The 16187-nt window shown below is 42.7% G+C and overlaps 1 protein-coding gene across 2 annotated transcripts in view; it reads right to left on the minus strand.

The window, feature by feature from the left end:
• LOC120058543 (ankyrin repeat domain-containing protein 50-like) overlaps window positions 1–16187 on the minus strand; it is a 56734-nt gene that overhangs the window by 21717 nt on the left and 18830 nt on the right. The window contains exon 2 of one of the 2 annotated variants that reach the window (XM_039007325.1): window positions 1591–2350. In XM_039007325.1, the coding sequence (XP_038863253.1) occupies window positions 1591–2012 (422 nt within the window). In that variant the 5' untranslated portion in view covers window positions 2013–2350. Of the gene's footprint in view, window positions 1–1590; window positions 2357–16187 lie in introns of both variants that reach the window. The other variant, XM_039007324.1, reaches the window with a different exon arrangement.

Here is a 16187-nt window from a genome sequence, read left to right on the forward strand (position 1 = left end):
TGCAGTCCTTGTTTTCCATTACTGAACGATAGACTCAGCTTGAGTTTATGTAAAAGCACTTTGTGCCTTTTAAATTCCTTCTCTTAAAAGTGAATGCGCCATTCCAAAACTTCTTGGTCACAAGCTTGTGTCTTACTAATTGGATAACAGGGAAGGTTTGTGTGTGTGTGTGTGTGTGTCTTGAGCACATGCATGCCCAGAACCACATTAACGGCCCTTTAATTGACTGAGGGCCTTCCTGCTCCATCCTGTCCTCGTGGTCCTGGCCACAGGCTAACCTTTGACCCTCTCAGCCCTGCTGTAAATTGGACACGGTGTGGAGAAGAGGCTGACAACACAGGCCCTGTGAGCCCTAATTCGCCCAAAGTAAAAAATAAAAAAAATGGTTTAAAACAGACGAGCTTTTTAGCAACGGGCCAGCCTTGTGGAACAGCAATTAGATTAGACTAGAGAGAACAGCGTAGTTTAAAGGACGGTTAAGGACAAACTTTACGAGGGAAGATAGCTGGAAGAAAGGCAGTGGAAAAGGTGGTTGGTAGTTGGGTCGACTAGCCATTGTTGATGTTGACAGTGTAAGCTAAGCGGTTATATAGGACTCTAATGGCTCCAGCTAGCATCTGTTCAAATCTAAGGATTCTCTGTATATTCGTTCGCTGCCACTCCAAGCTCACGTTTCCCCTGTTTGTTGACCACTGTTTAGTGTTCACATGACAGTGGCTCAACCACAACCCCTTTCTCTCACTCAGGCGCCAAACACACAAAGATCTCTCCAGGCTATGGGTCAGTCTGAGGGCAAATGTGGAATGTATCCCTAATACTTGACACCAGAAACACAGCAAACAGAGAGGGAGAGCGTTCCTCCACAACCAGCGTCAACATCAGACAGCAGCGGAGAGACAGAGAGGGTCCCCTCGTGAGAATGACGACCTCACCGAGCGGTACCAACGACTCAAAGTCTCTGCGAACTCGAGTGAACGCATTTTTCACGTCTTTGTCTTTGTTTCTAAAAGGACGTGTCATAAATAGCATTGTAGCGTTCATTCAGACTGAGAGGTCGATTGTGAGAGCACTTGAATGGCTTGTATTATGAGGGGAGAAATACATTCTTATACAAACCAAGGAAAGCGGGACAATCGCTCGCTTTTCACTATGGCTCTTTTGGTCTTCTTTGTTTGACTAAACAACACGAGCAGTGACAGGCTTTTAGTACGGAATCTGAATGTTCATGGAAAACTCACTTATTACCTGTAAGAAGTGGTCACGGACAGTCATCTTGGAGAACTGGTCTGCTTGGTGATGATGTCACTTCCCTTCCAAATGCATTAACGCTACTATGACTATTCGCATGCTACTGTGAACAAATGAAACAATGGGTTTCTTTGTCCAGACATATGTATCACTATCAATCATGACGGACTCAATGTTTGAGTTTTGACAAACCTCAAATCTCTCTATAGAAATTTCACATCCATTTTTTTTTTTTTTTTTTTTGCAGACAGAATGTGTTGAATTCACATCAAAAGAGAGCAATTCACAAAGCTGTCTAGATAAGTTGATTAGTAACGCTAGGGAGTAATATAGAGTGCAGACCTTTTGAAGGTGTCATCCGGGTCCCTCTGGCAGTGTAGGGGCTCCAGGGTGGGAGCCACCAAGGGGGTGTCCAGTGTGTCCCTGTACCCCAGGGGGAGGAGGGGGCTGGCCCTCAGCTGATCCACTAGGCCCAGGACAAACCTCCACACCGCCATGCTCCTTCCATCCTCCCGCTGGCAGAAGTGAAATGCAAGGCAGTGGGGTGCCAGCCCCACCTGCAGCCCTGTGTCCGAGGTGGGCCATACTGCCTCCGTGCATAGAGCTGTCTTTCCTGCCCCGGGACCCCCAGTTACCAGGATCCCCGGGGGCCGGCCGGGAGCGGGCTTGGCCTCCAGACAGCGCTGGAGCTTTTCCAGGGCCCATTCCCGGCAGTAGAAGCGGCGGCCCCGTAGCAGGCTGGTGTTATGGCTGCTACCACTCATCGGGCCCCTGGGAACCAACCAGGAGTCACTCCAACACGGGTCCAACGTCCCATACTCCCCAGCGTCTCTTATAGTTTCTCTTTCAATTTGAACGTACTATACAACACCTTTGGTAGCTCTGGCAGTGACAAGGTGACAGGGTACTGTCCTGGAGGTTCTGCGTCAGACGTTATGATCTGGGGACTCCTCCAGATACCATCTCAGAGTCTCTTAATCCTCCCCAGTTGTCTGTAGGCAACTTGGATCAGTCCTCTGGATACTCTGGTGCGTGGCGAGAGATCCTTTCATCTCTCCACAGGTTCCTCCAGTCAATCGGTGTGTCTCTCTGCCGTCTCAACCTGGTCCTCAGGTTAGAAAAAAAAAAAAAACAAGGAAATGGACCATGAATAGAATGTATCTGCCGCTACAGAACTCCAGTACTGACACGCTCGCTCACACACCACTCCTGTCCTCCGTCAGAGAGAGAGGAAAAAAAGAGAGAGAGAGAGACAGAGTGAGAGATTACCACAAGGGCTCACTTAACCACAGATAAAAAATCTCCTTGTTTTATCTCCCCAACCCTTCCTAACATAACATGCTACCTAAATCTTCTGTGTCTGCTGCTGACAGTCCTGCTTCCTCGCTTTTCTCTTCTGGAGTCTCTCTGTACAGTTGGCTCATATGGAATTCCCTCCTCTTTCACACGCCCATTCTCTCTCTCTCCACCCTCCCACCCTCTCAGCTGCTCTCCGGTTTTTCTTGTCCTCTTTTTTTCTCCGCTCCTCCCCTCCCGTTTCTCAGCATGTCAGGGCATGTATTGAAGCAGAGGCATTTAAACTGCAAGCGAGCGAGTGAGGAAAGAAGAGAAAAGAGAGAGTAAGAAACGTGATCCAAGATAGGAGGAGTTGGACGGCTTGTTTGGGGTCAAAGTTCATCCACAGCAGCATGCTTTAACTGAGGCTCACACCCCTCCTGGGTCCACCTAGTCCTGGGTCTGGGAGCGAGGGACGAGCTCCAGCACTCCTGTCTAAATACTCCTCACATGGTTATTATTAAACAGATGTGATAAAAACAGAACCCTGCTGTTGCCGCAGGAACGCAACTGAAGAATAAATGTAACCTTCTTCCGTCGCTGACAAAGCCACTTTGTCGACTTTATAGCAAGCAAAAAAAGGGGGTACTGATGCCGACTGTGCTTAAAATAAATTGAGAGAGCGTGCAAAGCTCAGAGAGGTGTTTCAAATAGGCTACACATGTATTATTGTATCCCTATATGAACTATGAGGTAATGTTAAAATACATGGATTTGGTGTTTCTCTGCGACATCCAGAGAATAAAGGGTATTCAAAGCCCTCTGTGAAGAAGTAACTAGTCTATGGCCGGAGAGTAACAGATGTTCAAAGCATTTCTTTTTTCAACTCGAAGCAATGAGCCCAATCAGTTCTCCATGACAACAAAATCATAAACAGAGTAGGCTAATAAGTGCTTCGTTTTTGAGTTATGCTCAGGTAAAACAACTTGGCTAATATATATTTACAAATCCTATAAATGGAAGCTCAAGGGGTATTCAATTAATTGGAATGACTGCAAATCTCACAGAGTTCAGTTTTTAATTTAAGATCTAACCTAATTGTATTATTAGCTGTAGTAGAAAGCAATGGGTTTGAAGAAGCCTACATAACAAATTAATTAAGTAAAATACAACATCCATTTACAGCCAGCTATGTAAACGCTAACATGGATTTATCCTGCAATAGATGGTCGTTCCATTGGTAATATAAACTCAGTAAAAAAAGAAACGTCCCTTTTTTAGGATCCTGTCTTTCAAAGATATTTGGATTTTTACAAATTAACTTCACAGATCTTCATTGTAAAGGGTTTAAACACCGTTTCCCATGCTTGTTCAATGAACCATAAACAATTAATGAACATGCACCTGTGGAACAGTTGTTAAGACACTAACAGCTTACAGACGGTAGGCAATTAAGGTCACAGTTATTCAAACTTAGGACACTAAAGAGGCCTTTCTACTGACTCTGAAAAACACCAAAAGAAAGATTTCCAGAGTCCCTGCTCATCTGTGTGAACGTGCCTTAGGCATGCTGCAAGGAGGCATGAGGACTGCAGATGTGGTCAGGGCAATACATTGCAATGTCCATACGGTGAGATGCCTAAGACAGCGCTACAGGGGGACAGGACGGACAGCTGATCGTCCTCACAGTGGCAGACCACGTGTAATATCTGCACAGGATCGGTACATCCGAACATCACACCTGCAAGACAGGTACAGGATGGCAACAACAACTGCCTGAGTTACACCAGGAACGCACAATCCCTCCATCAGTGCTCAGACTGTCCGCAATAGGCTGAGAGAGGCTGGACTGAGGGCTTGTAGGCTTGTTGTAAGGCAGGTCCTCACCACACATCACCGGCAACAACGTCGCCTATGGGCACAAACCCACCGTCACTGGACCAGACAGGACTGGCAAAAAGTGCTCTTCACTGACGAGTCACGGTTTTGTCTCACCAGGGGTGATGGTCGGATTCGTGTTTATCGTCAAAGGAATGAGCGTTACACCGAGGCCTGTACTCTGGAGCGGGATCAATTTGGAGGTGGAGGGTCCGTCATGGTCTGGGGAAGTGTGTCACAGCATCATTGGACTGAGCTTGTTGTCATTGCAGGCAATCTCAACGCTGTGCGTTACAGGGAAGACATCTTCCTCCCTCATGTGGTACCCTTCCTGCAGGCTCATCCAGACATGACCCTCCAGCATGACAATGCCACCAGCCATACTGCTCGTTCTGTGAGTGATTTCCTGCAAGGAATGTCAGTGTTCTGCCATGGCCAGCAAAGAGCCCGGATCTCAATCCCATTGAGCACGTCTGGGACCTGTTGTATTGGAGGGTGAGGGCTAGGGCCATTTCTCCCAGAATTGTCCGGGAACTTGCAGGTGCCTTGGTGGAAGAGTGGGGTAACATCTCACAGCAAGAACTGGCAAATCTGGTGCAGTCCATGAGGAGGAGATGCACTGCAGTACTTAATGCAGCTGGTGGCCACACCAGAAACTGACTGTTACTTTTGATTTTGACCCCCCCCCCCTTTGTTCAGGGACACATTATGTCTGTGGAACTTGTTCAGTTTATGTCTCAGTTGTTGAATCTTGTTATGTTCATACAAATATTTACACATGTTAAGTTTGCTGAAAATAAAACACAGTTGACAGTGAGGACGTTTACTTTTCTTGCTGAGTTTACATGCTTGTCTTCTAATGCCTCTATATAATAATCAGATTACATTACAGAGTTTGGCTAATCCAAAAAGTGATGTTACTGAGCACAATTTGACAGTTAACTAGTAACTAACAGATTACATTTAGAAAGTAACCTACCCTACCCTGTCTATGGCAGAATATCCATGACTACATGTATCACTTCAGTAATCAATCCACTTCAGTCAATACATTAATCAATAGATCAGTCTAGTAGGATCTGTTTAAGTGAAATGTGGTCCTGTGGTGGAAGGAATCGTTAGGTACCTGATATGGTAATCCTAGCCTAAAGAGCCATCTGGGGAACTGCCTGCCATTAGACTGACATGGAGACATTCCTGTCGTTTCGCTTGGCCTTTACACAACCCTGCTATTCTTAGTGGCCGTTTCTCTCCTGCTTGTCAACGACACACCCTCCCGTTCAACTGAGGTAACTGATGGATACTGTAAGCAACCCCCCCCCCCCCCCCCGCCTCCCTCCCCAAAAACACATTCCTTACCCCAGGACACTTCCAACGGGTGACTATACAGGAAAATAATGAAAAAAGGGAGCACTCGGTTTCTGCTTTGAGTATTTACTGGCTTGGACTTCGAATGATACATCTGGATTTAAGGGTTTGTTATGAACCCCCAAAATCTGAGGGTGCACAATGTACGTTTCAGATGGCTGGGGGTGTTCCAGAGGGCCCCCCCCCCCCCCCCCCCCCCGATCCTTAAAATTGGAAGAATGTTGCATTTTTCTAACACCTGAAACAGCTTTTTCCTGCAATCTAGAGCCATAATCAATATGCTTAAATTGTATGCACAATTGATTTATTTTATTCTGCATATCTCAGCATACCTTGAGCTGGCTGTATCCAGACTGGTGATTATTTTATTAAGAAACTAATTATGCTTCTCTGAATCTCTGCTAAAATCTGGATAAAAGATTGAAAGGAATGTCAGTCTTAGTATATTTAGTTATTGCTTGCTTTTCTAAAGTCTACCAACCTTGCCAGTATCAAATTCATTTATAAAGCCCTTCTTACATCAGCCGATGTCACAAAGTGCTGTACAGAAACCCAGACAGAAAAACCCAAACAGCAAGCAATGCAGATGTAGAAGCACAGTGGCTAGGAAAAACTCCCTAGAAAGGCCAGAACCTAGGAAGAAACCTAGAGAGGAACCAGGCTCTGAGGGGTGGCCAGTCCTCTTCTGGCTCTGCCGGGGTAGAGATTATAACAGAACATGGCCAAGATGTTGAAACGTTCATAGATGACCAGCAGGGTCAGATAGTAGGCATGCCAGCTAAGACAGAATAGCTAGCTTGTTTAACTAACTTGATTGTTAGCCTGAAATGGCTTCTTGGTAGCTAGTTATGAGGTTGGCAGATTGTGAACCTATCTGGGCTAGCTAAAGCCAACTTCATACAATTCTTAAGTGGCTAGCAGTACGCTATTACAGAACATTTTTAGGAATTTTTCATAAAAGAATAAACAGGACAAATCTGAGGGGACACGTGTCCTTGACCTTTCTGGAATCAACCATTTTTTTTTTTTTATATACCAGTGGAGGCTGCTGAGGGGAGGACGGCTCATAACGGCTTGAACGGAGTAAATGGAATCAAACACATGGAAACGGTGTGTTTCGATGTATTTGATATCATTACACTAATTCCCGCTCTAGCCATTACCACGAGACCATCCTCCCAAATTAAGGTGTCACCAACCTCCTGTGTGTTACACATAACACATGCTAGGAAATTAAGAAATCATTTCAATGTTAAAAATACCTTTCTTTTATGACCATTAGGCTGCATATGTCAATTTGTTTGGCTTGTAAATATGTTACTACCATGTATGATGTTGTTAATGCCGCTTTCCAACAGTAGACTAGTCTTCTAGCAGTATCAAAGGGAACCATCGGTACCGTTGCGCCCAGGGCACGGGCTTTCACTAGTTACTACAGCCACAAAGTCTAAATTGGCTATATCATAAACATTTCTGAAAACAAAACAAAAAAAAACTTGGTTTTTGGTCTTAATTTAAGGTTAGCCATAAGGCTAGCAGTGTGGTTATGGTTAGGTTTAAAAATTAGATTTTAAAAAGGGAAAATGTACAATTGGGCGGGGTTTATAACTTTGTGTCTGTGAGAACTAGCGACGACCTTGGGCACGTTCCCGACACGCAAAGGTAATCAATCACCCAATTTGAAGGCTCTCACAGGTCGTGCAAGGCAGCAGCACAGACCGAATGTTAGTTGTAAAATACCTTTGGCAGCAGGCTACAGGTGCGTGCCGCATCAACTACCGGGCCGACATCGCTGTTGTTAATAAGCTACAATACCGATTCTCGACATTCCTGTCAACTCGCCTGCTCACACACATAATTCATTTATTCTGGGAAGGCTAACCTCATGAAATGACAAAGACAACGGAAGACTTTCACAGACCGATCTCAGTAGGCTGTCGTGAGTGGAACAGGCTACAGGCAATACATAGCCTATCGATAGTCCGTGCTGCTCCGTCGTTGATTGCAATTCAATGATTCCGAGGCATTCCGTCAGCGGAGTTTTCTTCTAATGTTACACCACATGTACAATAATTTAATCCTGAAAAGATTTGATTAACATAATTAGTTCTCCGTGCATGGTTGGTTTACATCTGCACTTTTTAAAATAATATATTCTGTCGATATTTCCATTCATTTAGCTTAGTAGGCTATCACGTGTCGTCAATACGCACACCTCACACAGTTCCGCCCCCAAATAGAAACGTGTGTGGCTGCTACACATTTTCAGACTATATATACATATATTAAAATAAAAAAATCCAGGACATGTTGTTTCCATAGCCGCGGGAAGTAGGGGTGCTGGCGGTGCCCCATGATAAATTGAAATAATTCTACTAAAATAATTGTAAAAAAATATTTTGGGCAAAATTATAAACAATCTTTCTAGACACTCTCTAGCAGTTAGAGGATTAAATCACCTCGAGCTCAATGTTTAAATGGACTGGAAAATAACGGTACGTTTTGCGACTAAAGACACCCTTCCAGCTAGCTGACCACCGATTTACATTGCAATTTATGTAAGTTAGGTTAGGATTTTGAGAGTTTTCAAAAAAGTAATATATATATATATACACATTTTGTGGGAAACGTTGTATATTGTAAAATTAGACTGCAGACCACACATCATCATATCCAACTTTTTACCTTTGGAATATAGCTAACAGCTTTCATGCAAGTATTATTTTTTTTACAGGAAGTCTAGCCAACGCATTTTTTTTGCTAAGCCGCTTATCAAAAAGTTGATAGTAGTAGTATTTCCACTGAAATGTCAAACATGCTAATTGCTAACCCCGTAGGCTAACATTTGTACGACACCAATAATCACAAAACATTGATGGCTTGATAACAAGATAACACTGTTGAACGTCATATATTTCTTAAACGCTGTTGAATATGTCGATAATACAGGGTGCTATGCTAATACTACTCCAGGGAGGATCAATAGCCCCCAAAAAATTCTCAACAAATTTTGAATGATTCTGAGTGAACAGCTGTTTTTTAAAGTATTGGAGCAAGCGCATCAACCATCACCGGTGAGTAGCCTAGTCTTCATCTTCGTCATAGGGTGAGTCAGTCACTATATGCTAATATGCACTATAAATACAATAGTATGTGGACACCCCTTCCATAGACAAACATTGGCAGTAGAATGGCCTTACTGAAGAGCTCAGTGACTTTCAAGTCAGTTCGTCAAACTTCTGCCCTGCTAGAGCTGCCCTGGTCAACTGTAAGTGCTGTTATTGTGAAATGGAAACGTCTAGGATCAACAACAGCTCAGCCACGAAGTGGGCTCTGAGTCTCAGAAGAGTGGAGGCTGGTATAGCAGAGGACCAACTCTATATCAGTGCCCATGATTTTGGAATGAGATGTTCGAAGAGCAGGTGTCCACATACTTTTGGTAATGTTGTGTATTTACAGTGCCATACAAAAGTATTCATCCCCCTTGGCGTTTTTCCTATTTTATTGCTTTACAACCTGTAATTTAAATGGATTTTTATTTGGATTTCATGTAATGGACATACACAAAATAGTCCATATTGGTGAAGTGAAATGAAAAAAATTACTTGTTTAAAACAATTCTAAAAAATAAAAACCGGAAAAGTGGTGCGTGCATATGTATTCACCCCTTTGCTATGAAGCTCCTAAATAAGATCTGGTGCAACCAATTACCTTCAGAAGTCACATAATTAGTTAAATAAAGTCCACCTGTGTGCAATCTAAGTGTCAAATGATCTCAGTATGTATACACCTGTTCTGAAAGTCTCCAGAGTCTGCAACACCACTAAGCAAGCGGCACCATGAAGACCAAGGAGCTCTCCAAACAGGTCAGGGACAAAGTTGTGGAGAAGTACAGATCAGGGTTGGGTTATAAAAAAATATCAGAAACTTGGAACATCCCACAGAGCACCATTAAATCCATTATTAAAAAATGGAAAGAATATGGCATCACAACACACCTGCCAAGAGAGGACCGCCCACCAAAACTCACGGACCAGGCAAGGAGGGCATTAATCAGAGAGGCAACAAAGAGACCAAAGATAACCCTGAAGAAGATGCAAAGCTCCACAACGGAGATGGAGTATCTGTCCATAGGACCACTTTAAGCCGTACACTCCACAAAGCTGGGCTTTACGGAAGAGTGGCCAGAAAAAAATAAGCAAACATGTTTGGTGTTCGCCAAAAGGCATGTGAGAGACTCCCCCAAACATATGGAAGAAGGTACTCTGGTCAGATGAGACTAAAATTGAGCTTTTTGGCTATCAAGGAAAATGCTATGTCTGTCGTAAACCCAACACCTCTCATCACACTGAGAACACCATGTTTTTCATCGGCAGGGACTGGGAAACTGATCAGAATTGAAGAAATTATGGATGGCGTTAAATACAAAGAAATCTTTGAGGGAAACCTGTTTGTCTTCCAGAGATTTGAGACTGGGACTTAGGTTCACCTTCCAGCAGGACAATGACCCTAAGCATACTGCTAAAGCAACACTTGAGTGGTTTAAGGGGAAACATTTAAATGTCTTGGATTGGCCTAGTTAAAGCCCAGACCTCAATCCAAATGAGAATCTGTGGTATGACTTAAAGATTGCTGTACACCAGCGGAACCCATCCAACTGGAGCTGGAGCAGTTTTGCCTTGAAGAATAGGCAATAATCCCAGTGGCTAGATGTGCCAAGGTTTTCAGTTTTTTTTGTCTTATTTCTTGTTTGTTCCACAAAAAATATTTTGCATCTTCAAGGAGGTAGGCATGTTGTGTAAATCAAATGATCAAATGATACAACAGGTGTGTACCTTTCCAAATCATGTCCAATCAATTGAATTTACCACAGGTGGACTCCAAGTTGTAGAAACATCTCAAGAATAATCAATGGAAACAGGATGCACCTGAGCTCAATTTCAATCAATTTGATAATATATTAGAATTTTTTTTACTTTGTTTTTTTTAACTTTTTTGCTTTGTCATTATAGGGTAAAGTTGTTACTTCATCCATTTTAGAATTAGGTTGTAACGTAACAAAATAGTTTTGTAATTGACTAAAAACAACAAGAAATGTTCTTGCTGTGAGCCAAATGGGTAACAGAATGTTGTTTTCCCCAGAATGCAACATCCTATCTAATATCGACTTAAGTGATAATGCCGGAGAACGCCGGTGTTTGGAGGATAGCAACCCTAGATTTGGGGAGGATATATTGGCACAGTTTGACGGCACTTGACTTCGTCTCGGGGCCTAACAACACCTGTGCCAATATATCCTCCAAACACCGGCTTCTCGGGCATGATCACTTTTATACAACGGGTTACCAGCATATTCAAATAATGATTGACATACAAATCTCCGCTGTTGAAAACTAAATGATAGTCTAAAAGAAAGGTGAGATAATGTCTAGATGCCTTTTATATTGGAGATCAAGTTTATAAATTGCCTGGCTGGGCTGATTAGACAGTGGATTGCGCAGTCAGATGGAACAGAGTAAATAGACATTTTAACGTCATAGATTTAGACGGTGGTAACTTGTGGCATAGACACCGGCTGGAATGCGTTTTTAACCAATCAGCTGTTGCATAATAGGCTATTATGACTTCACCAAAGACAGGAATGTTCTAAATTCTAATTATTGCATCATAATTTACACCATCATGACGTCAATCCCGCCCCCCTCCAGACTGTCTAAAAGTCATTCATATCAATCACTTAGCCCAGAAGATGCAGAGCATCCACCAGCCACCCTGTCCGTAGGTGCCACCGCCCCAGGGTGTCCCGACATCACAGGAGAGAAGGCTGGTAACCTGCCTGACTTAACTGCCTCCTCCAGGGTTCTCCCCACTGACCGACCCCTGGTAGTGTAAAGATGTTAGAGTCTGCTTAAATTAAAGAGGGGATTTTTTAACTAACAGTGACCAGACTTTTTTATTATTAGATTGTTTCTAAGAGTCTTAGGGCAGTAGAATCTGGGAATCCACATCTGGGAATTGTGCATCTGCCGCCATTCTCTTTGATGGGCCCTGTTTCAACATGTTGGACATGACTGAGGATGATTCAGAATGGCTAGGTGCTTTTCTTTCACAAAGAAGGACTGTGCTCTCCTTGGTTTACCAGGTCGGGATGGAGCTGCCTACTCGGTGTGGGAGAACATGCCCAGCTGCTGTCTGTGTGAGTGGCATTGACTGTATGAAAGATGAACCGAAGGTGGTCTTGGGGATAATGGGACTGCTGTATGCATGTTGACTGCACATGTCCTCGTGGACTTTGGTGGTATAAAAATAAAATACATTTCAAATAAATACTTTTAACATCTGAATGTGTTTTTTTATAATTTTGTGCAATTCAAATGTTCTGTCAATGGCATTTTATGTTAAGTAGGAAGACAAAAAAAACTTGCGCATTTATGACCGTCTCAGTTAACCATGTCAGCACTCAGGAATATTATTTTATAAAATGTATCTCAGCAATATGCATATAATATTCAACATATTTTTGCTTCAAAAAGAAATAGGCCTAGACATAGTGGATTTTATGTTAGAGAAACGAGGAGAGGGGGGACATATGTAAGGATGAGAATTGGATGTTCATAATTGATTAGTAATGCCTGACCTGTGTCTATAAATTCCTGTCTGTCAAGTGAACTGATTGATAAGGTTGTTGCCTCTATGTCTAGAGAATAAAGACATGTTTTTTACATTGCTCCTGTGTGCTGTCTCTGTAACAGGGTTGGTTATGTTTCCACTTGACACTGCAGAAATATGTATTTTCTTTTGGTTGGTTGAATTTCCATATCAATAAGGTGTTATGCCACATTGGTTACACTTGCAGATAGGGGGAGATTCTGCCCAGTCTGATGTTGACATACAAGTGGTAGGTCATGTTCTGAAAAACTGTATTCTATTTTCACATTTACAAGTTCACCACATTTACCAGTTAACTATGTACATGTCCCGATGTGTATATATAATTGTACGGTACCTGGTAGATATTGGGGTGCATCCTGGCATGTGCTTTTGTATGTTATCGCTGTAAGAGTGAGTTAGCTAGCATGCTCTATTTGTAATGGTCGGATTAGCTCCCCCTGCTAATTCACAGTTATGCTAACAGACGAATCACAAATCAACAGCCATCAACATTTTTGCTGTCCTCCACATCTGATGTGCTACCTTCTGTCTGTCGTCAGAATAAACACCAGTCAACTGGGGCCGCTGGCTGGACAGTCCTTTCTTTAAAAACAACAACTCAAGACCGTTATAAAGTACCATCACATCTGTTACACTGGTGCTGAGACCAGTCTGGTCTTCACTGCACATCTGTTACACTGGTGCTGAGACCAGTCTGGTCTTCACTGCACATCTGTTACACTGGTGCTGAGACCAGTCTGGTCTTCAATGGACATCTGTTAAACTGGTGCTGAGACCAGTCTGGTCTTCACTGCACATCTGTTAAACTGGTGCTGAGACCAGTCTGGTCTTCACTGCACATCTGTTACACTGGTGCTGAGACCAGTCTAGTCTTAACGTTCCTATAGTTGACCTTCTCTGAACCCTTTAAACGTTGCATTACACTTTTTCCCCCTCCAAATGATCTGGTAGCGAGCAGGAGACAGGTGGGTGGCACATCCCACACAAGCTAGCTAGCAAGCCAAGCAATCCACAGCTGATGTTCCAGCCTGTGGTTTGTAGCTAAAAGTTGGATGTCAAGAGAAAACCTAGTTGGCTGTTGTTGACTGATATAGGTAGCAGCGCTAGTTAGCTTAGCTACAAGCAATCGCAACTATAGCTACATTGTAACAGAACTGCAATTTCTACAGTAATTTGGGGTTTTATTAACAGTAAAATACTCTGAAACGTTTTACTGCAGCATACTGTAAGTTATGGTGCATTGTGGGAAAATGTTATGGGCGGGGAAATTGCTGTGTTTTGAGTGGTTCTGTCATTGAACCCTACAGAATACAGTACTGTAAAAAAAATATTTTGACAACTAGTGGGTGCCACTAGTTATTTCTGTCTCATTAACATATTTTGAGGTGTGTCTTGTAAGAGGCTATATTTATTGCACCCATGTGTGAGAATGCTGTACCAATTTCAACTCCTATGTGGTTACAGTGCACCGTCATTTAGAAATGTATAGGGGAATGATTGGAGTGGGAACAAGTCTTAAACCTTAAATGGTTGAATGTTTTTGGTCTGTTTGTCCCTGTAGTCACTGCAAGTTTAAATTCCTCTGTTAAGCCCTCTAGAAGTGACACCAAATATTCATTAATATGCTGTAATGTGTAAACACTTTACCTAGCAGCCAACCTGCTTACACCAATCCCTTGTAATTACAGTACAAAATAATGTGAAATACAAACCCCCCCCCTCAATGAATTTCATTCATTCCGATTTCGGTAGCATTTACCTAATTTCTTTTTACAGTATAATACGTTTTTTTTACGGTATTGTGCTGTGTATCATTACAAAGTTGATACCGTATTTATATTACAGTAGGTGTACTGTAATATGAAATACAGAATTTTACTTTCCACCAAGCTGCCTCTAAGCTTCTGTCAAATTCCCGGTAAAACCTTTACAGTGTACCTAGCTAGTTAGCTGATAGCTAACAACAAAACAATATTGGGAATAGTGAAAAAGCAATGGACAGAAACAATTCACATTTGCTCTTATAGTAAAGCACCCAAGTAGTTCCATAATGCTTTTCCACATCCTGAATCAATCGACTCTTTGACTTGGTTAAACTGCCGCATGTGTAAAACAAACCAAGCCTACTAGCCAGTATGTGTCACCCTGCCCCACATGGAGTTGGTAGCTAATTTGAATATTCAATTCCAGCTACTTTAATATAGGCTTTATATGGGAAGTATATATTGGGGGAGGGGGACTGGGGGACGGGGGGGGTACTGGTTGCTTTAAAGGGACATATCTAATTTTCTGACTCCCTGTGCCAGAAGGATGTATAAATAGATGGAATGTGTCATAGCAGGAAAAGCTGGAATGTGTCACAGCCGTGTGTGTTACTGTCTGACTGGGACAGGAAGTAACTCAGCCAAGAATGGAGGGAAGAGACTCTGGCTTCCAGCACAGGCATTTATTCAATAATTTACAGTACTTCTTTGGATGTTTAGTCTAGAAAATAGCCTATAGCCAGTGCTGCTCATGCTCACTCAGGATGTCAATATTGCCATACGTAATTTGATCGTATTTTGGTCATAAGTCGCCTCAAGTCTGTTACAGTATTTGCGGCCAACATATCCGTGTTATAATCAAGAATCCGGGTGAATGATCATTGCAACAGTCACCACCACCTCTCCCCTGCCGTTGATCTCTTTCCACTAGGCTTGGGTGAAGCATATCAGAAACTAAGCTACTGTAGATGTGTGAGGTTTCAATAATGAGTCAAGGCCTCAACAACAGCTGAATTGTGATCCTGAGAAGTGGGAGCAGGTCACACCACATTTCTTCTCATTTGCATAGTTGTGTTTACTGTATCTGCACCTCAAAGGTTTAATGTCTTATCTCTCTCTCTATCTCTCTATCTCTCTCTATCTCTCTCTATCTCTCTCTCTCTCTATCTCTATCTCTATCTCTCTCTCTCTATCTCTCTGCCTCAAGGCTTGGTTTCCATCTGCCCTCTGTTGGAAGCCACGTTGTTGTGCTGTGAATCCATCGTAATTTCTCTGCAGTGACTCAGAATATACACAGTAGCTTCAGCCTATCTCAGTAGTCCTACTCCAGTCTCCTTTCACCTTGTTTATACCTGGATTTACTTAACAAAAGGTACACCTCAATAGGTGGTCCAGGTATCCTCATGAAATGGCACAGTGGGGGGGTGGGTAGCTTTCCTCTTTTGTTCTCTATTGCTCCTCTACAAGGCCGTAACTTTGTGTTGCATATTTGAGGGGGTCAAATCAAATGTTATTTGTCACATACACATGGTTAGCAGATGTTAATGCGAGTGTAGCGAAATGCTTGTGCTTCTAGTTCCGACAATGCAGTAATAACCAACGAGTAATCTAACCTAACAATTTCACAACAACTACCTTATACACACACATGTAAAGGAATGAATAAGAATATGTACATAAAAAATATATGAATGAGTGATGGTATAGAACGGCATAGGCAAGATGCAGTAGATGGTATAGAGTACAGTATATACATATGAGATGAGGAATGTAGGGTATGTAAACATTATATGAAGTGGCATTGTTTAAAGTGGCTAGTGATACATGTATTACATCAATTTTTCTATTATTAAAGTGGCTGGAGTTGAGTCTGTATGTTGGCAGCAGCCACTCAATGTTAGTGATGGCTGTTTAACAGTCTGATGGCCTTGAGATAGAAGCTGTTTTTCAGTCTCTCTGTCCCAGCTTTGATGCACCTGTACT

Source organism: Salvelinus namaycush, chromosome 13, assembly GCF_016432855.1.
Source record: "Salvelinus namaycush isolate Seneca chromosome 13, SaNama_1.0, whole genome shotgun sequence".
Classification (NCBI taxonomy): domain Eukaryota; kingdom Metazoa; phylum Chordata; class Actinopteri; order Salmoniformes; family Salmonidae; genus Salvelinus; species Salvelinus namaycush.